Below are 22458 nucleotides of genomic sequence, written 5' to 3' on the forward strand. Positions count from 1 at the left end.
GGACCAAATACTAAACTTGACAAAATTTAATAGACTATAAAGTGAATTTGTCCAAATTCTTATGACACCGTCAAATGGGGGGACTAGATAGATAAACTTCTTTAATTTCTAAATGGTATAACAGATATGTAATAAAAAATACCCTCAAATAAAAGTTGATATATTGCACTGTCCCTTTATAGGAAACATTGGATCTCAAATACTGGAGTATAGTGGCAAATTAAACGTTTTCGCTTCAATGTCCAAATATGTAGGGGGGTTAAGAATATAATCATGGTGCTACTGAAGACTTCTCTAAAACGACAAATGCAGTTTAACACCTACTGTGGTGTTAGAGAATAAACCTTAACAGAATTTGAATGTCTGTTGTAATAACTGATTTATCATTTACATGTTTTATACAAAAATGGAAATGTATAGCTTTGGTGATTTGTGCATTTCAAATAAAATGTTATTTGTCACATGCGTTGAATACAACAGGTGTAGAAATGCTTACTTACAAGCCCTTAACCAACAATGCCGTTTTATGAAAAAATAAGTGTTAAGAAAGTATTTACTAAATAAACTGAAGTAAACAGTAAATAAATAAAAATAAAATAGAAAAATAACAAGTAATTAAAGAGCAATAATAAAATAACAAGGCTATATACGGGGAGTACTGGTACAGAGTTCATGTGCGGGGCACAGGTTAGTCGAGGTCACATGTGGGTAGTGGTAAAGTGACTATACATAGATAAACCTATGGATGGGTATCTGCATTGTACATTGAGATATAGAATCTGTGGTGTTCATATCAGCTTTCCATTATTCCAATGATGAGCAGAGTAAAACCACAGAACTGGAGCCAAACCAGTCCTCAAAGCCTCTTTGAACATGAAGCTCAAGAGACACACCTTTCTGTCATCCATTCACACACAAATGTGTCAGTCAGCCATGTTTCTGTCTCTCTCTTGCCCCCCGGACATTTGCATTATTTATTCTGTCCTCTTTGTTTTAGCTGAAATCAGCACTGCATTGGTGTTGCCTCCTACTGGCAGCTTCATGTTTACGTAGGAATACCTATAACCTGTAGGATACCCTACTACACTTAAACAGATCAAGTGCTTTGCACTGTCAGTCCTCTGTCTAAACATGTTGGCCAAATGTTTGCAGTTTGATTGATTTGACATTTGTTCCTTATGCTTGTATATCATTCCACTGTGCTTGAGACAGACCTGGAGGTGATTGTTGAAGTATGTAAGTGACTGATCGCAAAATATGGGTCATCATACATAAAAATGATTATAATAATAGGAGTGATTGATATTCCGGTTCTAATGTACGTCTTTAACCTTCTTTGATAAATGTGGATTTAGCCAATCCGTTATAAAAACCAGTATGCATACAAGAAGTATACAAACAGACAATGAAAACATACGCTAGGGGGTACAACAAATGACAGATTATACAAAGACCTTAAAAGAAACACACATGGATTGTTTTAACAGCTTTCTAATTAGAAGAATGTAGAATGGTCTTAATGTACTGCTCAAATTCCTTATAGAAAACATGGATGTTTTTTTTATTAGTGAATTTACATTTATGAATATGACATTTTTCAATTAGCACAATTAGAGTGGAGGTAAAATTGTTTTTCTTTATCCTTCTGATGGTTAAGGAAACTGAGCAGCACATTCTCCCATGAAAAACAAAAGTAATCAAGAATATTAACAATTATAAAACTATGAATATCTTAACATATATATATGCAAAGCTGTTTCTGGATGCTCACCACAAAGAGTACAGTTAATGTTTTTTTGAGTTTCTTCAGGTAATGATTCGCAGGGTAATATTTCTGGATCATTCTGAAAGAGACCTCTTTGACCTTGTTAACAAGCAGGTATTTGTGTGGTAATAACCAGACTTTTTTTCCAACAGATATTATTGACAAATGTATTCCAGTAAATTGTGACATAAGGAATGGATACAATATCCCTTTGAAATAAAGCAGGTATAGATCTGTTGTTCTGAGGGAGCAAGGAGAAACACATTTTTCCTATTGAAGAGTCAACTGGATTAAGGGAGGGTAGGTCAAGAAGGTGAGGTCTGGTTACACCTATAAACAACATGAGAGTTCCAGATGGAATAGCATCAAAGACTATGGCGAACTCTAGGTGTAACAGGGATATTGTAACGTGATACAAATGTCCTCATAATTGAGTAACAATCATGCAATAAAAAGCTGACTCACCAGCAGGATATTATTGAGCCAGTTGTCTTTGAAAAACAGATAATTTTGTAGGAATCTTATCAATGTTATTAGTTAGTTACAAAGTAACAAAACCGAAGCCACCAAAATGGGAGAATATATAATGAGGGATGAAATTCCAAATTGAAGTTGTTCTTTAAGAAATGTTTAGCACAGTGTATCTTAAAAGTATTATTCAAAGTTCATAACGACAGGTTTCCCCAATGTTGCCAATCCGTTTCGACCGGTTTCTCGAAGAAAGCAAACGTCAGGCTCATTCCCCGCCCTCTTTCCGTATCAACGCACAGCAGTTACACAGGGAGGGGACTATGGGACTCTTTTTGCAAATTGCTAGAGTTTGACACCCCATTCGTCAAACGCTCACAGCTGACCCACTGGCAAAAGCACTGGAGGAGAAGTAACGTAGGACGGAGTAGTAGGATGCTCTCACAAAATTGGAGGTTTGTGAATAAGGCTATGTTACGGCATTGATACACTGAATAATAACTTTACTTCAGCAGTATACACTGGGAGGCTGTCATATTACCGTATGTGATAGGCTAAACATATTTTTGGGATGCCTGTTTTTTCTGTGTTGCTGCATCGCTGAACGATTCCTGTTTTCATCAGGTCTCGTGCCAGTCCTCTAGGGCTGGTTGACATGGGCGGGTGATGAGTCTTGACCGACGAGTTACTACCGGGATTACTATGACGGAATTCCTTTCTGTGAAGACTAATTGCATAAAACATCTTACGTGTTCCATTAAGGAATAACTTCCTTATACCTAAGGGTGTTGCATAGAGCCCCTCAAACATTTCCTTAAGTAAGGACATCATTTAAGGGTTTTACGGTAGTTTGAAGGCAGGTACGGCAAGAAAGACTCCGGGTACCATGGAGACTACTTGAATCACTTACTGAAGGTCTTGTCAACGAGATCGTAAAATAGAACTTCTGCGTTCAAGAAAGGAGAAACGAATTGATTCCCGAAGATATTAAACCATTTATTTTAGTTCTCAACTTGTTTCTATTACTTTCTAGCACGTCAAGCTAATTAAGAGTAGGTAGCTTTGTAGGGGCTTGGGTTAAGCACCTTCCATTATTTAGCTAGCTAACTGGTGACTGTATTCCTTTTGAAATCAGGGCAGAAGAAAGCGACATTCATCTCCACAAATGCATGTTTACATTGATATCCATACTGAATGATTCAGTTAAGGGACATAATGGGCACCCTTAACTTGATCACTTAATTTAAGGGGGTAATTCCCCCGAAAATGTTTTGTGCGACTGATTTAAAGTTAAGGAAATACACGTAAGACGTTTTATGCTACTGGGCCTTATTTGAGTACTTTAAATGCATGCATTCTCACTTGAAGTAATCACTCACTGATTTTACGTGTCTGGAGAGGTGACAGTAAGGGTTCCCCTTTCACCAACCCAGTCCTGTATTTAAATAGACAAGTATTTCAAGACCAGTTTGTTTTTGTATGAACCTCCGAATTCTTCCAAGTCGCTATGCAATCTATACTTTAAAAATGACATTCATAAACCCTTACTTTATTTCAGTAGCTGAAATAAAAGATGCCAGAAATGTTCCAAACTAATTTAAGTCCCTGATAGTGAGCATTTCTCCTTTGCAAAAATAATCCATCCACCTGACTGGTGTGGCATATCAAGAAGCTGATTCAACAGTATGATCGTTGCACCTTGTGCTGGGGAAAAAAGGCCACTAAAATGTGCTGTTTTCTCACAACACAATGCCTCAGATGTCTCAAGTTTTGAGGGAGGGTGTAATTGGCATGCTAACTGCAGGGATGTCCACCAGCGCTGTTGCTATAGAATGTCATGTTAATTTCTCTACCATAAGCTGCCTCCAACATCATTTTAGAGAATTTGGCTTCCAACCAGTCGCAGACCACGTGTATGGTGTCATGTGGGCAAGTGGTTTGCTGACGTCAATGTTGTGAACCCATGGTGACAGTGGGATTACGGTATGGGCAGGCATAAGCTACAGACAACAAAGACAATTGCATTTTATTGATGGCAATTTGAATGCACAGAGATACCGTGACGAGATCCTGAAGTCCATTGTCATGCCATTCATCCGCCTTCATCACCACATGTTTCAGCATTATAATGCATGACCCCATGTCGCAAGGATCTGTACACAATTCCTGGAAGCTGAAAATGGCCCAGGTCTTCCATGGTCTGCATTCTCACCAGACATGTCACCCATTGAGCGTGCTTGGGATGCTCTGGATCGACGTGTATGACAGCGTGTTCCATTTCCCGCCAATATCCAGCAACTTTGCACAGCCATTGAAGAAGACTGGGAGAAAAATCCACAGACCACAATCAACAGCTTGATCAACTCGTATGTGAAGGAGATGTCGAAAATGAAGCAAATGGTGGTCACACCAGATACTGACTGGTTTCCTGGATTTCCCCTCATTGTCTAAGATTTAAAGATGTGGGTCAAAAAGAAAATACAAGTATTATCAGTCTTTTGGGGGTAAAGGACAGTCTACCGGTGTCTTTGCTAGCTAGCACACAATGTCCTTCGCTAACACCTGCTGAACATCTGCCCTCACCGTTGTTAACAGAACTGTGGGAAAGTAGTGCCCAGCAGGCGGGGGTTGAAGGAAACAGTTTACCGTGTCCTAGCTAGCTACCTATCCTGCCTGCTGTGTACCGACGCACACAATGTCTTTCGCTCCTGCCTACCAAACACCTGCCGTCGTTGACAGACCTGCAGGAAAGCAATGCCCAACAGGTGGGGGAATTGTTACCCTTCTCAGCCCATCCAGCTTTACACTCGTGTCCCCCAGAGTCCGGCTAGTACATAAAGCATCCTCCATTCAGGCTGCAAAGGTGTCGGGTCCTCCTCAACTCGATTTAATGGCCCACCTGCCTAAAAGAGCTGGGAAAATATGCATACTGTCATAATAAAACACCATTTTCCAGCACCATTTTCATGGGTAAAAAAGACTGCTGCACTGAAAAGAGTGTGCAACATCTAGAAGTTGTCTGAAAATAGTGGTGGAAAATTGTTTTATTAAGACGTTCCGCATATTTTCCCTGTCGAATCGAGTTAAGGAGGAAACTGACACCTTTGCAGCCTGAATTTATGTAGGATTATTTATTTATGTACAAGCAGGCTGTCAGGCTGCCAGGGGGACATGAGTGTTTAGCTGCCTGGGCACTTTAAAGTCAGACGCAGATGACAAATTATGTCAAAGGAATATTAGTGCCATCTGGTGGCCAGTTGGACTAGCTTCATCAGGGTCCCTTACAAAAAAAGATTGCCGTTTTGAAACTGCAATAAAAGTGCAGTAACTGCAGTCGAATGTGTTATTTTGGAAGCAGTCATTGCAGAATAACTGCAGTTGAACTGAAAATTACTGCAGTAAAAAAACGTGTATTTTGGACACTGTATTTGCAGCATACTGCAGTTATACTGCACTTTGTCTGCAATCTTTTTTTGTAAGGGTTGGGAGCTGTCAGACAGGAAAGGTGTCAATTGCATAAACTGAAATTAACATGTGAAAGCTTGTGTGTGTGTGTGTGTGTGTGTGTGTGTGTGTCTTATAATGGTGTCAACCAAAGGTTTGAATGACTCAGACATCCAGTGCTATCCCATTGTGTGGCACCACACCTTATCAGTAAAACAGGAAACCTGCATGACCTGTAAAGTGTTGTGTAGATCCACATGGTAGTGCAGTTTGCCCAAGGAATCACCTCATTTTATTATGTTGATCTTATGTTGATGCCATAAGTTTTTTGTTTTTCTTTCACCTTTTATTTAACCAGGTAGGCCAGTTGAGAACAAGTTCTCATTTACAACTGCGACCTGGTCAAGATAAAGCAAAGCAGTGTGACACAAATAAAAACACAGAGTTACACATGGAATAAACAAACGTACAGTCAACACAATAAAAAAGTATATATACAGTGAGTGCAAATGGCGTAAGGAGGTAAGGCAATAAATTGGCCATAGTAGCGAAGTAATTAACACTGGAGTGATGGATGTGCAGATGATGTGCAAGTAGAAATACTGGTGTGCAAAAAAAGTAAATAAAAACAATATGGGGATGAGGTAGGAAGTTTGAATGGGCTATTTACAGATGGGCTGTGTACAGCTGCAGTGATCGGTAAGCTGCTTAGATAGCTGATGCTTAAAGTTAGCGAGTTGAGATATAAGTCTCCTACTTCCATGATTTTTGCAATTCGTTCCATTCATTTGCAGCAGAGAACTGGAAGGGAAGTCTGCCAAAGGGGGTCTTGGCTTTGGGGATGACCAGTGAGATATACCTACTGGAGCGCATGCTACGGGTGGGTGTTGTTATGGTGACCAGTGAGCTGAGTTAAGGCGGAGCTTTACCTAGCAAAGACTTGTAGATGACCTGGAGCCAGTGGGTCTGGCGACGATTATGTAGTGAGGGCCAGCTGGCGAGAGCATACAGGTTGCAGTGGTGGGTGGTATATGGGGCTTTGGTGACAAAACGGATGGCAGAGTGTTTGAGGCTATTTTGTAAATGACATCTTCGAGGATCGGTAGGATAGTCAGTTTTACGAGGGTATGTTTGGCAGCAAGAGTGAAGGAGGCTTTGTTGCTAAATAGGAAGCCGATTCTAGATTTAATTTTGGATTGGAGATGTTTAATATGAGTCTGGAAGGAGAATTTACAGTCTTGCCAGACACCTAGGTATTTGTAGTTGTCCACATATTCTAAGTCAGAACCGTCCAGAGTAGTGATGCTAGTCGGGCAGGCGGGTGTGGGCAGCGATCGGTTGAAGAGCATGCATTTAGATTTACTACCGTTTAAGAGCAGTTGGGGGCCAATGAGTCTTCTATGGCTTTGAAGCTTGTTTGCAAGTTTGTTAACACAGTGTCCAAAGAAGGGCCAGATGTATACAGAATGGTGTTGTCTGCGTAGAGGTGGATCAAGGAATCACCTGCAGCAAGAGCGACATTGTTGATATATACAGAGAAAAGAGTCGGCCCGAGAATTGAATCCCTGTGGTACTCCCATAGAGACTGCCAGAGGTCGAACAACAGGCCCTCTGATTTGACACACTGAACTCTATCTGAGAGTAGTTGGTGAACCAGGTGAGGCAGTCATTTGAGAAACCAAGGCTGTTGAGTCTGCCAATAAGAATACAGTGATTGACAGAGTCTTGGCCAGGTCGATGAAGACTGCTGCACAGTACTGTCAATTATCGATGGCGGTTATGATATCATTTAGTACCTTGAGCGTGGCTGAGGTGCACCATTGACCAGCTCGGAAACCGGATTGCACAGCGGAGAAGGTACAGTGGGATTCGAAATGGCCAGTGATCTGTTTGTTAACTTGGCTTTTGAAGACTTTAGAAAGGCAGGGCAGGATGGATATAGGTCTGTAACAGTTTGGGTAGAGAGTGTCACCCCCTTTGGAAGAGGGGGATGACCGTGGCAGCTTTCCAATCTGTAGTAATCTTGGACGATACGAAAGAGAGTTTGAACAGACGGGTAATAGGGGTTGTAACAATGGAGGCTGATAATTTTAGAAAGAGAGGGTCCAGATTGTCTAGCCCGGCAGTAGTAACATTACTTGCCCTCAGCTCAACTCAAGTGATTTCAAATAAAAATGTATTGGTCACATACACATGGTTAGCAGATTTTTTGCAAGTGTAGCGAAATGCTTGTGCAACGTCTAACAAGTGTTATTTAACAATTCCACAACAAATACCTAATACACACAAATCTAAGTAAAGGAATGGAATAAGAATATATAAATATATGGATGAGCAATGACAGAGCGGCATAGGCTAAGATGCAATAGATAGAATACAGTATATACATATGAGATGAGTAATGCAAGATATGTAAACATTATTAAAGTGCCTAGTGTTCCATGTATTAAAGTGGTCAATGATTTCATGTCTGTATGTAGGCAGCAGCCTCTCTGTGCTAGTGATGGCTGTTTAACAGTCTGATGGCCTTGAGATAGGAGCTGTTTTTCAGTCTCTCGGTCCCGGCTTTGATGCACCCGTACTGACCTCGCCTTCTGGGTGGTAGCGGGGGAAACAGGCAGTGGCTCGGTGGTTGTTGTCCTTGATGATCTTTTTGGCCTTCCTGTGACATCGGGTGGTGTAGATGTCCTGGAGGGCAGGTAGTTTGCCCCTGGTGATGCATTGTGCAGACCTCACCACCCTCTTGAGAGCCCTGCGGTTGTGGGCGATGCAGTTGCCGTACCAGGCTGTGATACAGCCCGAGAGGATGCTCTCAATTGTGCATCTGTAAAGGTTTAATGGTTTTTGGTGACAAGCCAAATTTCTACAGCCTACTGAGGTTGAAGAGGTGCTGCTGTGCCTTCTTCACGACGCTGTCTGTGTGGGTGGACCATTTCAGTTTGTCTATGATGTGTACGCCGAGGAACTACCTTCACCACCTGGGGGCAGCCCGTCAGGAAGTCCAGGACCCAGTTGCACAGGGTGGGGTTGAGACCCAGGGCCTCAAGCTTATTGATAAGCTTGGAGGTTACTATGGTGTTTGTTGTATGCTGAGCTATTGTTAATGAACAGCATTTTTACATAGGTATTCCTCTTGTCCAGATGGGATAGGGCAGTGTGATGGCGATTGCATCGTCTGTGGACCTATTAGGGCGGTAGTCATTTAGTTCAGTTACCTTTGCACTCTTGGGTACAGGAACAATGGTGGCTTTAATGGATGTACGTTTTATACAGGGAAACCTGGTGCTTGAACATGTACAGCCAGTTCAGGGCATATCCTGTAGGCTTACTTGTACTCGTATCTAAATTATACAGGTAAATCTAGTGTTGAATGGCCCATGAATCATCCCCTTGTCTGGGTGTAGTGATGGCCCTGGGGATTTGTGCCGTTAAAGGGAGCTGCTCCACTAAGACGATGGCATTTTCCCGTTTGAGCAGAAGCCCATCCTCTCTCCTCCTTGACCCGGTAACCGAGGAGTGAGGAAATTCGTTAGTAGGCAAACAGAAGACGGTCCTCCCCACTTCGATAGCCTCCTTTTGGCGAGGAAGCACAAGTGTATCCTACCGGAGTTCTTCACCGAAGAGTTTAGAAATCTGCCACACCCCCTTTGAATCAGCTATTGTTTTCTCGAAGGAGAAAGCATGCAAACATTTAAAAACGATATGCTACTTATCTATTTATCAAAGTAATTTGTTTTGATCACTATATACATATTTTGGGGGATTCCAGCCTGTGAATTTCATTTGTCTTAATAGACCAATAAGAAATAGTTCCAAACATCTGCCAATAACTACTAGTTTTTAGTTTTCCTCTTCCCCCTCAAGCAAAATTCTTGCTTGAGAAATTGCTCTTTGCTAAGAAGCTAGAAGCTTTTGTTTCTTTTTGACCATTTTAATTTAAAAATATCACAGTAAGGTACTTAATTTTTAACCAGAAATGATTTGATATTGAGATAAAAACGGTTGCATTGGACTTTTTCCCCCCAAAACCAGTCAGATATCATTTGATTGTTAAATCTCAATATTTAACTTTTTGGGCGACCTGAACAATTTCACATAGAAATGTGAGCTATAGATCTCACTCATTGCCAGGTCTAAGAAGTGGTAGATCTGTTCTATGTGTGCTATTTCTGTGCTTCCTGTAAAGGTTCCTTTTTGCATCAAACAGCTGAAAATACAATATTTTTGGTTATGGAAAATATATTTCACGCCGTTTTAGATGGTACAATGATTCGCTACACTATACTTGCTTGTTTTGTCACATTAACTGAAATTAGGCAAACTATCAGAATTGTAGCAACCAGGAAATGGCAGAGCGATATCTGTATAATGCACCTTTTTAAAGCCTACTTATCTTGGAAGTTTCAAATGGCAGGCTTTCCCAGATAACCCTGTGTATCCCGTAGTCTGGAACTTTCTACGCGGTCTGTTCTGTTGGATTTTGTAGACTGCGGGTTTGAGTTGAAGAAGTCTCTTCTCAACGACAAGCAGCGCACAGTACTTGTTTGTATTTTGGAATACTTTTAAGTAAAGTACTTCCAAAAGACTGAATTTATAGTTTCAGGCATGTAGGATGATCTTGCATTGTGTGGATCTGTAGAATCGGTAGGTTTCTTGGTGTCTCCAGTGATGGGAAAGAGAACAAGGGTTCAGCCCGTCTTCCCCCCCCCCCCACCCTTCCAGGTTGTAATTGTATTGAATAGAGAGATGTCAGGACAGTAACCCTAGCCTCATGTAGCTGTTCTCTGTGAATGCCATTTATCCTTAGCTCCCTCCATGTTAATAATGGGTATCATTGGTTGACCGATCCAGTGTTGCTCCTTAATCTGTCTGTGTGGATCCTAATCTTCCCTCCCGCCAAATTCTGTTGTACGACTAATAGCCCATGTCGTCCTACTCAACATCTTCCCATTCAAGATGACCTGCATTCTAAATATCAGTTTACCTTTCCCAAAGCTGACGTTAGTTGTATAACAGAATTATTATAGTATTGTCTTCATTATAATGACTGTCCCTGTGTGCACGTGTGCCACACACTCCAGTGAATGAGTGCTTTGCTGTTCCCTGCATGCTGACTGTCTGTATTTCCAAATGGCACCCTATTCACTATTTAGTGCACCAGAACCCTATGGGTGAGGAAGCCTGACTGATGGCCATTGTACTGTCAACACTCCATCCCTTGTCTTCCAATGAGATACTGACCAAGAGGAGAGAGCGAGATGCTGATTGGACTCATTTTACTTCAACAATACAGCCTTTCATTCAGGGCTGGTATAATTGTATATGGCCCATCCACTTTGGTCACAGAGTATTTGAATATGGTGCATGCTTATTTATTAGAGGGAAATGGGGTGATCTAGAACTAGAACATGCAAATGTTATGACCATTTAAGTCAAGAGAGTACGATTGAAATTGAAGGGATGTTAATTTCAGGTGGATCATCCCATCCAAGAAAACTACTGTAGGACTGCCTGAACGTATACATCTGATCTCTGGGTTAGTGCTATACGGAATTCTTGGGACATCCTTAACCCTTAACCCTTAACCCTTAACCCTGACCGAACCCGAACTCTTTTACATTTCTACTTCAATTGGGTGACGTCATAGTTGGATGTCCCAAGGATCCCGGATAAGCAAGAACCACTGTCTTACCTCTGTCACAGCACTGATCTCTAACCTCTTACCTGTGTGTGTCCTCCTCCAGGACGGCTACAGGAGCTCAGAGAGATATGGAGTTCAGGGATCTAACGGACAGGGCCGGACTCTGGTATGAAAACTTCATGAAGAATGCAGGTGAGGATCCATCACTAACTACTGTCCAGCGACGCATAGATTTTTAGTTTTGGTATTAAAAAGGTAAATGTTCAATTCCGGTGGAAGCCAGAGGATAATGCATAAAAGCCTTATGCAACATTCTCTTCCATTGTGTTACTTGGTGGAAACGGACAGATATAGACTCTTCATCTAGCCATGGTTGGTCTTTTGGGGTTGATGAAATGGTGCTGATAATTACAAGCCATAGGAATCGACTCTAAATCTACCCTCTTAAACTTGTTCATATTGGTGTATCTGAGAGAAAATGGTTGGCTAGATAGCATGATGTATTGAGTTATGTGGAATCACACTCAACCCTTCTCTGCTTTCCAGACCCCAGGACAGAGGACTGGTTTCTCATGTCATCGCCGCTCCCCCAAACCATAATAATCGTGGCGTACATCTACTTTGTCACCCGGCTGGGGCCCAGACTCATGGAGAACCGCAAGGCTTTCCAACTCAAAGAAATTCTCATTTTCTACAACTTCAGCGTGGTCGCCTTGTCCCTCTACATGTGCTATGAGGTGGGTCTCTTTCTCAATGGACTTCTGACAGGCTCTAGTGTTTGTTACTGCCTCATCTAGCAATACAATCTTGTTTAGCAAAAAAACTCAACCACCGTGGTTTCCACTTTGTAATACTTTCCACTACATTCTTTAGTTTCAATGTGCGTTTCAGTTGGCGTCTAGTCTTTGTTTAAAGGAGAGCAAGCGCAACGACAACTGTGTTGTGATTAGGAGTCTGTTGATTTGAACGAATTGTCTCTTACTGTATGTAGTATGTGATGTCGGGCTGGGGGACGGGCTACACGTTCCACTGCGACCTAGTGGACTACTCGGACTCGCCGCAGGCATTGAGGGTAAGAGCGGTAGAATGTGACGCAACCTGCTATACAGTACAGGAAGACATCTTCAAACTACTAGTTCTGGTAGTTCCTTTGTCTCTATTAACACCCATTCACCTGTGGATTCCTCCACTGACTCTAGAATGCTAACAAACTTTTGGAACAAAGAATCATTGAGAGCAGGCCATACCATAGCCGTGACTCACACCACGTTTTCTGTGTTGCATAATGTCATTAGTCGTGTGGTGAGGCCTGTCAGGTCACCACCATTTTGAATTGGATGGTTTTGCTTATCTGTAAGAAATGTAATTATTCCTGTCTTGCTAACCTCGCTCTCCTCCTTTTAGATGGCTGGGACCTGTTGGCTCTACTACTTCTCAAAGTTCATAGAGATGTTGGACACAGTAAGCTGATTCCCTTTAGTACAGCTTTCTGACTGTCTGTGTCTCGCTTGTTCAGTTGTCTGTTTTTTTCTTTGTCCCAATGCAGCTGTTTTTATATCAATATGAAATCATCTCTGGGTAACAATCAAGTACCTTACTGTACTTGAAGCAGGAAGCACCAGTGACTAGATCAATACAAAAGTGGTCAGATGAAGCATATGCTAAGCTACAGGACTGTTTTGCTAGTACAGACTAGAATATGTTCCGGAATTCTTCCTATGGTATTGAGGAGTACACCACATCAGTCATTGGCTTCATCAATAAGTGCATCAATGACGTTGTCCCAACAGTGACCATTTCTACATACCCCAACCAGAAGCCATGGATTACAGGCAACACCCACACTGAGCTAAAGGCTAGAGGCTGCTGCTTTCAAGGAGCGGTACTCTAACCCAGAAGCTTATAAGAAATCCCGCTATGCCCTCTGATTTACCATCAAACAAGCAAAGCGTCAATACAGGACTAAGTTCGAATTGTACAAGACCAGCTCTGACGCTCGTTGGACGTGGCAGGGCTTGCAAACCATTACATGCTACAAAGGGAAGCACAGCCGAGAACTGCCTGGTGACACGAGCTGAACTACTTAAATGCTCGCTTCGAGGAAAATAACACTGAAACCTGCATGAGAGCACCAGCTGTTCCGGAAGACTGTCCGCAGCCGATGTAAGGCCTTTTAAACAGGTCAACATTCACATGGCCGCAGGGCCAGACGGATTACCACGATGTGTGCAGCGAGCATGCGCTGACCAACTGGCAAGTGGCTTCACTGACATTTTCAACCTCTCCCTGTCGGGGTCTATAATACCAACATGTTTTAAGCAGACCACCATAGTCCTTGTGCCCAAGAACATTAAGATAACCTGCCTAAATGACTACCGACCCGTAGCACTCAAATCTGTAGCCATGAAGTGCTTTGAAAGGCTGGTCATAGCTCCCATCAACACCATTATCCCAGAAACCCTAGACCCACTCCAACTTTCATACCGCCCCAACAGATCCACAGATGATGCAATCTCTATTGCACTCCACATGGCCCTTTCCACCTGGACGAAAGGAACACCTACATAGGAGTGCTATTCATTGACTACAGCTCAGTCTTCAACACCATAGTGCCCTCAAAGCTCATCAATAAGCAAAGGACCCTGGGACAAAACACCCCCCTCTGCAACTGGTCTTCCTCACAGGCCGCTCCCAGGTGGTAACTGTAGGTAGCAACACATCCGCCACGCTGATCCTCAACACAGGGGCCCCTCAGGGGTGCTTGCTTAGTCCCTGTTCACTCATGACTGCACGGCCAGGCATGACTCCAGAACCATCACTAAGTTTTGCCGAAGACACAACAGTGGTAGGTCTGATCACCAACAATGACGAGACAACATATAGGGAGGCGGTCAGAGACCTGGCTGTGTGGTGCCTGGACAACAACCTCTCCCTCAACGTGATCAAGACAAAGGAGATGATTGTGGACTACAGAAAAAGGAGGACCAAGCACGCCTCCATTCTTATCGATGGGGCTGTAGTGGAGCAGGTTGAGAGCTTCAAGTTCCCTGCTGTCCACATCACCAACAAACTAACATGGTCCAAGCACACCAAGCTAGTCGTGAACAGGGCACGACACAGCCTATTCCCTGAAGAGATTTGGCATGGGTCCTCAGATCCTCAAAAGCTTCTACAGCTGCACCATCGAGAGCATCCTGACTGGTTGCATCACTGCCTGGTATGGAAACTGCTTGGCCTCCGACCGCAAGGTACTATAGAGGGTAGTGCGTACAGCCCAGTACATCACTGGGGCCAAGCTTCCTGCCATCCAGGACCTCTATACCAGGTGGTGTCAGAGGAAGGCCCTAAAAATAGTCAGACTCCAGCCACCCTAGTCATAGACTGTTCTCTCTGCTACCGCACGGCAAGTATTACCGGAGCGCCAAGTCTAGGTCCAAGAGGCTTCTAAACAGCTTCTACATCTAATGAAATGGCTACCCAAACTATTTGCATTGCCCCCCCCCCGACTCTCCCTCTTTTACACCGCTGCTACTCTCTGTTTTTATCATCTTTGCATTGTCACTTTAATAACTCTACCTACATGTACGTATTACCTCAACTAACCGGTGTCCCCGCACAGTGACTCTGTACTGGTACCCCCCTGTATATAGTCTCGTTGTTGTTATTTTACTGCTGCTCTTTAATTACTTTTTACTTTTATTTCTTATTCTTATCTGTATTTTTTTACCTGCATTGTTGGTTAGGGGCCCGTATGCAAGCATTTCACTGTTAGGTCTACACCTGTTGTATTCGGCGCATATGACGAATACAATTTGATTTGATTTGTAATAGATTTCCATTAATTTGAGCAAAAATAGCTTTTTTGGTAAATTACTTCTCAAGCAATAATTTTACTAGGACTGTCTGTAAGTGGTCTGAGTGGGGAGAGAGAAACTGAAAAATAGCTGTTATTGGCAAAGCGGTTTGGAACGCTCTTTATTGGTTTATTCACCTATTTACACCATGGAAAGCAGACCCCCCGTTCAAATCTGCTGATTTAGAAGGTTCTGTGTAGATTGTATTTTCAACCAGCAACTTTTTAGGAAATTACACTGATCACATTTTTTCAGACTTTCACAGTGTTAGTTTCATTAGCTGCTGTACAATATGATATAAACCACAGGAAAAAAATGAATTTTGATTGCACTGGGCCTTTAAGTTAAATGGCTGAATTCTCCCTTTCTTTCAGATCTTCTTTGTTCTGAGGAAGAAGAACAGTCAGGTTACGTTCCTCCATGTCTATCATCACTCTATCATGCCCTTTACCTGGTGGTTTGGGGTCCGGTTCGCTCCAGGTACAGTATACAAGGGCTTGAATTGGTACAGTGACTGTATTAGCACATTGGTGTCATAACTCCTAATGGATTATACCAGCAGATTAGTGATGGTCTCTACCAGGAAAATGTCAGTATTCATTAAGCATGTTGTCTTCCTTAGTAGCTGTTGTCAAATTGGAACACAGAAACATGGCCACTTAGGGATAGCATTGCCTTATAGCAGTTATTCTCAAACTGGGGTGCGTGTACCTTCAGGGGTACGCGCAATGCCGTCGGGGGTACGCCCAATAAAAATGTGATCCACATTAAAAAAGTGTTTATTTTTTTCAAATGTTTTTTTTTCAAACAGTTCATTTATATTTTCCAACAGGGCTATACATTTGTGTGAGTTTTTTTCTCACCAGAGTGGCCTCGTTTCACTGCCAAAAATCAAATTAAACCATCTAGTGTTCAGCGAAATAACAACACAATGTCAAATACAGTCAAATAATTAACATCCAATCACATTAACCGTTACTCTCTCGCGGGAATTCCACTAACGGTTCGTATGTGGCCAAACGTGACTGCTGCTCATGTTGGTATCTGTACTGATGATGCAAAAGCCATGACAGGAAGACAAAGTTAGTATAGTATCCAAAATAGTATTTCAAGCTGTCATGCATTCCCTTGGCAGCGAGAGCCTTTCGTGGATGCTGCAGTGTACCCAAGTGTTAACACTCCAGTTAACTTTGCCTTAATCATAGCCTCACTGGCAAGCAGTTGCTCCCGACAACACTTGGGTACACTGCAGCATCCACAAGAGGCTCTTGCTGCCAAGGGAATGCCTGACAGCTTAAATACTATTTTGGACACTACAGTGAAAATGGTTAACTTTGTAAAAGCAAGGCCCCTGAACTCGTGTATTTTCTGCACTATGCAATGATATGGGCAGCAACCATGTAACGCTTTTAAAACATACAGAAGTGCGCTGGTTATCAAGGGGCAAAGTATTGACACGTTTTTTTGAATTGAGAGACAAACTTAAAAGTTTCCTTTACTGACCATAATTTTCACTTGTCTGACCGCTTGCATGATGACGAGTTTCTCACACGACTGGCCTATCTGGGTGATGTTTTTTTCTCGCCTGAATGATCTGAATCTAGGATTACAGGGACTCCCTGCAACTATTCAATGTGTGGGACAAAATTGAGGCTATGATTAAGGAGTTAAGGAGCTCTTCTCTTCTCTGTCTGTATTAACAAGGACAACAGACAGGTCTTTCCATCATTGTATAATTTTTTTGTGTGCAAATTAACTCAAGCTTACGAACAATGTCAAATGTGATATAGCGAAGGACCTGAGTGAGATGGGTGCGCAATTACGCAGGTACTTTCCCGAAACGGATGACACATATAACTGGATTCGTTATCCCTTTCATGTCCTGCCTCGGGTCCTCTTACCGATATCTGAACAAGAGAGCCTCATCGAAATTGCAACAAGTGGTTCTATGAAAATTGAATTTAATCAGAAGCCACAGACAGATTTCTGGGTTGCCAAATAGTGTTCTGCCTTGGCAAATCGCGCAGTTAAAACACTGATGCCCTTTGCAGCCACGTACCTATGTGAGAGTGGATTCTCGGCCCTCACTAGCATGAAAACTAAATACAAGGCACAGACTGTGTGTGGAAAATGATTTAAGACTAAGACTCTCCAATACAACCCAACACTGCAGAGTTATATGCATCCTTTCAAGCACACCCTCTGGTGAGTTATTCACAATTGTCAATGAACAAATAAGGTTTTATATGTAAAATGGTTAAATAAAGAGCAAAATTATTGATTTATTATTTGCGCCCTAGTCCTATAAGAGATCTTTGTCACCTCCCACGAGCCGGGTTGTGACAAACTCATTCTTATGTTTAATAAATGTATCGTATAGTGTGTTTGTGTGGCAGGCTTACAATGATGGCAAAAAAACCAAACATTTTTGAGAGTGCACTGACCCTGGTGCTACAGTGGGTACGCAGCTGGAGGTTGAATGTTTTGAAGGGGTACGGGACTAAACAGTTTGGGAACCACTGCCCTGTAGAACAAAAAAAATCCTAACTGCTAATTGCTCATCTCGTCCTCTAGGTGGCCAGGGGACATTCCATGCCCTGTTGAACTGTGTGGTCCATGTCATCATGTACTCCTACTACGGCCTGTCTGCCCTGGGCCCCGCCTACCAGAAGTACCTCTGGTGGAAGAAGTACCTCACCACCATTCAGCTGGTACGTACTGCACTAGACTAGTGTGGGAGTTGAAATTGAATTTGAATCAGAAGTCATATGTTCTTATGAACAAGGATAGGATTATGTTAAAAACAAGTCATATTTGACCTTCCTCTGTCTGTCCTCCAGATCCAGTTTGTGATCGTTACCACCCACATCTGGCAGTACTTCTTCATGAAGGACTGTCCCTACCAGTTCCCCATCTTCATCTACATAATTGGCCTCTATGGCCTGGTCTTCCTCCTCCTCTTCCTCAACTTCTGGTACCACGCCTACACCAAGGGCAAGAGGCTTCCCAAGGTACTTCAGGCCAAAACCTGGGCCCACCCCTACAACAAAACCAACGGCGAAATAACCAACGGGAATGGTTTCCACTGTGACAAGGATAAGTGACAGGAGATCAGTCAATCAGGCTCAGGATCAAGGGTCGATCTCATTTGAATATGAGCCTATTCATGAACTGAAATTAGACATGGAATTTAGAATTTAGAGTACTGGGGTGTATTCACTAGGAACCAAACGGATAGGTACCTACGTGAATTTGTCTACTAGAAATGGTCTTTTTCCATTTGGCGTAAACGGTTTCCATTGTAACATTTTTTTGTACTATTGATTTCATCCCAGGTTAGGTATGCAGGAGTTTTGTTTTCCAGTATAAAAGTCAGTGCACTATTATTGAACTCAAAGAGAATTGACCCCTCACCTTTGGACCTTCTGATATTTTCTTTTCTCTCTGCTACAGCAATCTCTCAGAGTTATGAACCAAAGCTCTACTGGACTTTTTGTATTAGATATTTTAAACTTTTATACCTGTGCTTTTCTTTCCTGTTCAGGGTGAAAGCACAAGTTGAGTGTTTTAAATTTATAAACAGATAGTTGATGTTAGACGTGTGTTAGGTTAGTCAATGTTGGGGCAGTTCAGTAGCTTTGTCCCACCAGCCCAAATTACCTTTGCCGTTTAGAGTTGGTGCTGAACCTCTCTAGCTTAGGCTGTAGAATTCAACTTTATAATGTGACCTTGATTTCAGCTGGTTTCTATATTTCAATACCTGTACTTTAAAAAATCATGTTAATACATTTTCTATGCATTTAATTGTAAACAATTTGTATATTCTGCTACTGAAAGTGTAGCAGGATTTTGTCTGTCTTGAGTATGTGAGCCATCCTCCATAGTTGAGGCCTGATGTATTTCCTGGGTCTGGTCACATGGCTGGGAAAAACTCTGGGCCCTACCCATAGTATACCTGTAATAGTGGAAGGATACAGGATAACAATTTTGCCAGTAAGAACCGATGTTTACATGTATACTGAGTGGAGTGTATTGGTGTTGACCCCCCCCCACACACCTTTTCATCAATTCTGCACCCATTTCTCTCTGGTTTGAGACACAGCCTCTACTGGTGCTGAGAAACTTTGGAAGCCAACCTGCTCCTACTGTTAAAGAGCTGTAGGCCTACTTGAATCTCATTGAAATCTGTCTGTATTATGTCCAACAGAAGTGACGGTGTGACATTTGAAGCCAGAGAGAAAAGTGTAGCAACTGTTCTTACAGGAACCGGAGCAGAGTGCACATTTCACTTTAGCTCTGTCGCAAGCAAAGAACGACACATAATTTTTTTTATTTTTTAATTGTAGCCATTGTTTACCACTGCATGCATATTAGTTGTATATCCACTCTTCCAAATTGAGTTCAGTGCTTATGCCATGCGTATGACAGTTAGTATGCTTTCTCACTGGGTGTGTTCACATTTTGGTTTTCGCCTCCGAGCTCTGCTCAACTGGTGATTGAGGACACAGCATTAGCTAAGTGTAGGATGGGCCTCCACAGGTGTAGTAAAACCCCAGTGCCTGGGGTGTAGGCTGAGTCCAATAAGCAACAGCGATCTAGCTGATTTGAAATGTATTTGCTGATGTTAGCTCCAGTGTGAGCGTGTTATCCACCATGGGTTACTGTTCAGTGCCTTTGTCTAAGCCCCTCCGGCCATGATGCCGCTAATTCTGTATAAAAACAGTCATGTGTAAAGTAATTATTTTTGTATTTATATAAAAATAAAATGCTGTTTTTATACATCACCTGTGTTATATTATTGGGGCTTCGTTTGTAGCAGTTCAAATATTTTATTTTTTACTGTTTTCAACAGTAAATGCCGGATATAAGTAGTATAACTTTTTGAAATGGCTGAATGAATCTGGAGTCCACATGTTGACAATTTTAGACACTGGAATGATAGGAAAGCAGCACAGCTGACCTGAGGCACATGAACACTACTCTGAGAACATGAAAACATTTTTCTACTGGGAGGTGCTTTGAAACAGTGTCATGTTTTACACTGGTCTGGAACTACTTATTTAAATCAGTTTCTGTTCATTTTAAAATTCAGAATTGTCTTAACACAACCTTTTCAGAACTGAAATTGGTTGTGGACATTGATTAGAGCCTGAGCATTAATCCCACGAAATGACACTATGGGCCCAATTCAGACCTTTAAATGAAGGTGTGGCGGAGGTGTTTACAGATATGCCATATGCTGACCTTGATTTAGGCTAATTCCGCCACCTTTATGTGCGAGGAAACCAATGAAGGTCTAGCGAACCTACCGGTTCCATGTGGGAAAAGCATCTTTATTCTTTTGATAGTAATAACACCATTCTCCAGATCCATTTTTATTTGTCACATGAGCCGAATACAACACGAATTCACCTTACCGTGAAATGCTTACTTACAAGCCCTTAATATTTGAGAATGACAATGTGAAAGCTGATTAAAATGCATAATACCAACTATCAACAACTTTAACAGGCTGTCATAGACAAATAAAAATAGACCATCACTCAGTTTGTGGAGTTCAAGATTGTTTTTTATTAACAATGTATCCCTTTAATAAGATTGTATGCTTCTTTAGGTCAGCAATGCCCCAAAACACACTATACACATTATACAAGGGAAACCATGATTCAAGCAAAAAACACACAAAAAAAATCATTGAATTATAATACAGTCTCAAGGAAAAAAAATATAAATAACTCTTCTCAGTCACTCTGCTATGGTACAGATATAATAAATAGATCCGACATCACTCAACAGACCTATAAATCACCCTAGGAGTCCACTTGTGTAGCAGCATAATAGCAAAACTAACCAATAGAAACAGAAACCTGTTCCCATGGAAACCTTACAGCAATCCATAAATGATCACGTCACCCTGTCCTCTCATCTCAGCCAATGATCGACAGCAATATCTGCATTGTGAAAACAACTTGGGGACAATTACTTTCCCCAGTTTGCAAACAAGTGATGGCAACCTATTATGATTTAAGACAATGAAACTATTAGAAGCATTTGGAAGAAATAAATTAACACTTTTCAGAAACAGTGACAATGATCTAATATTACAGTTTTGACATGCCGTTTGTACATGCAGTGAGAGCGAAGCACGGAGGTAGGGTTTCTGACAACCTCCATAAAAAAAGAATCAATGAAAAGGTGTGAGAACCCAGCTGTTGCCACTGTCAGAGGCAGTGTCCTTCCAAACCAGGGTCAGAGATAGAGAGGAATACAGAAAGGGTGACAGAGAGCAAGCCACAGCAGTTATGTTCCATATGTCCAGATGGGGGAAAAATGTTTTAAAAACACTACTGATGTTTGATTGTCTGACAGTCTATAGACAAATAGAAAAATGGTCGTTTAAACAAGAATGAGTCTTTTGATCATAAGCAGAGTTGGAAATAATAAACTTATGAGATCACAGCACAACCATCTCTAGCAGAAACCGACTGAGGGTATGACTATGAGGGAGGCTTCTAGAACCTTCTGTAGTGTTTCCATTATGAGGGAGAAGAGGATGAGTCCAGCACTGACTAGGATGGACTGAACATGCCCTTTTCATTTCATATCAGCATACACCAGAGCAAGATCAAATTCTTCAAGACTTAGTCATATTTCATCCAGCTTGTGTTTAGGTTAAGTGTGATGTGTTATGTAGTTGATGCGTCTCCTGTGATGTCTGTTGGTCAGGCTCGTACATCCGTCTGAAAACAGCATTTGGTAAAAATGCTCCCCCTGTTGGCCATAGGCAGGAACAAAACTAGACGCGTCAGGTTTCATTTGTTCAGACAGTTGGATCTCTTTCTCAAGCAACTGGAGACAACACTTTCACACCTTCTTTAACACCCATGCTCCCTCCATCTTGAACTTCAGCTAAACTTATCCCCTCTTTTTTATCCTTTCTCCCCTATTCTCTCCATCCCTCCCTTTTTTCACTATCTTGCTCTCTGTATCTCTATGTGAGGGTTGGAGGGAAAGCAGCGTCTAAACAGGGAGGGGAGGACAGAGACGAGGAAAGTCAGAACTTCGTGGGAGGGTCTATATCCACTCCGACGGGCTTTGGTGGCTTCGACAGGATCGCTTCTGCTTCCTCGTACATCTGAGGGGACAGGATGTGACATGAGCATGAGGTCAGAGGTCACAGGAGATGACTGTCATATTACTGTTGTAACCACTAACATACTCGGAAGTGTAAGGGTTGAGGAGCGTCGGTCTCCTCTCTCTGCCACTCAACCCATCACCCATACATC

The 22458-nt window shown here is 42.1% G+C and overlaps 2 protein-coding genes across 4 annotated transcripts in view; one reads left to right on the forward strand and one right to left on the reverse strand.

Annotated features, from left to right (window-relative positions):
• Positions 1-2503: 2503 nt before the first annotated feature.
• On the forward strand, positions 2504-18744 carry LOC118393450 (elongation of very long chain fatty acids protein 7-like). The gene is made up of 8 exons (XM_035786133.2): positions 2504-2688; positions 11422-11510; positions 11865-12055; positions 12310-12390; positions 12723-12779; positions 15547-15652; positions 17747-17883; positions 18013-18744. The coding sequence occupies exons 1-8, from the start codon at positions 2669-2671 to the stop codon at positions 18274-18276; spliced, it is 945 nt and encodes a 314-aa protein (XP_035642026.1). The 5' UTR covers positions 2504-2668; the 3' UTR covers positions 18277-18744.
• LOC118393449 (rapamycin-insensitive companion of mTOR-like) overlaps positions 18745-22458 on the reverse strand; it is a 28648-nt gene continuing 24934 nt past the window's right edge. For all 3 annotated transcript variants that reach the window (XM_035786131.2, XM_035786130.2, XM_035786132.2), the window contains one exon: positions 18745-22307. In XM_035786131.2, coding sequence (XP_035642024.1) covers positions 22227-22307 — 81 coding nt within the window. In that variant the 3' untranslated portion in view covers positions 18745-22226. The remainder of the gene's footprint in view (positions 22308-22458) is intronic.

The sequence above is a fragment of the Oncorhynchus keta genome, chromosome 14, assembly GCF_023373465.1.
Source record: "Oncorhynchus keta strain PuntledgeMale-10-30-2019 chromosome 14, Oket_V2, whole genome shotgun sequence".
Lineage (NCBI taxonomy): Eukaryota > Metazoa > Chordata > Actinopteri > Salmoniformes > Salmonidae > Oncorhynchus > Oncorhynchus keta.

What these genes read in the sequence shown, in the direction of transcription:
- LOC118393450 (XM_035786133.2), top strand. Translation starts at nt 2,669, where the DNA reads ATGCTCTCACAAAATTGGAG. An exon ending in ATGCTCTCACAAAATTGGAG is followed by an intron (nt 2,689 to 11,421) that starts GTTTGTGAATAA and finishes GTCCTCCTCCAG; the next exon opens with GACGGCTACAGGAGCTCAGA. An exon ending in CCCTCTACATGTGCTATGAG is followed by an intron (nt 12,056 to 12,309) that starts GTGGGTCTCTTT and finishes TACTGTATGTAG; the next exon opens with TATGTGATGTCGGGCTGGGG.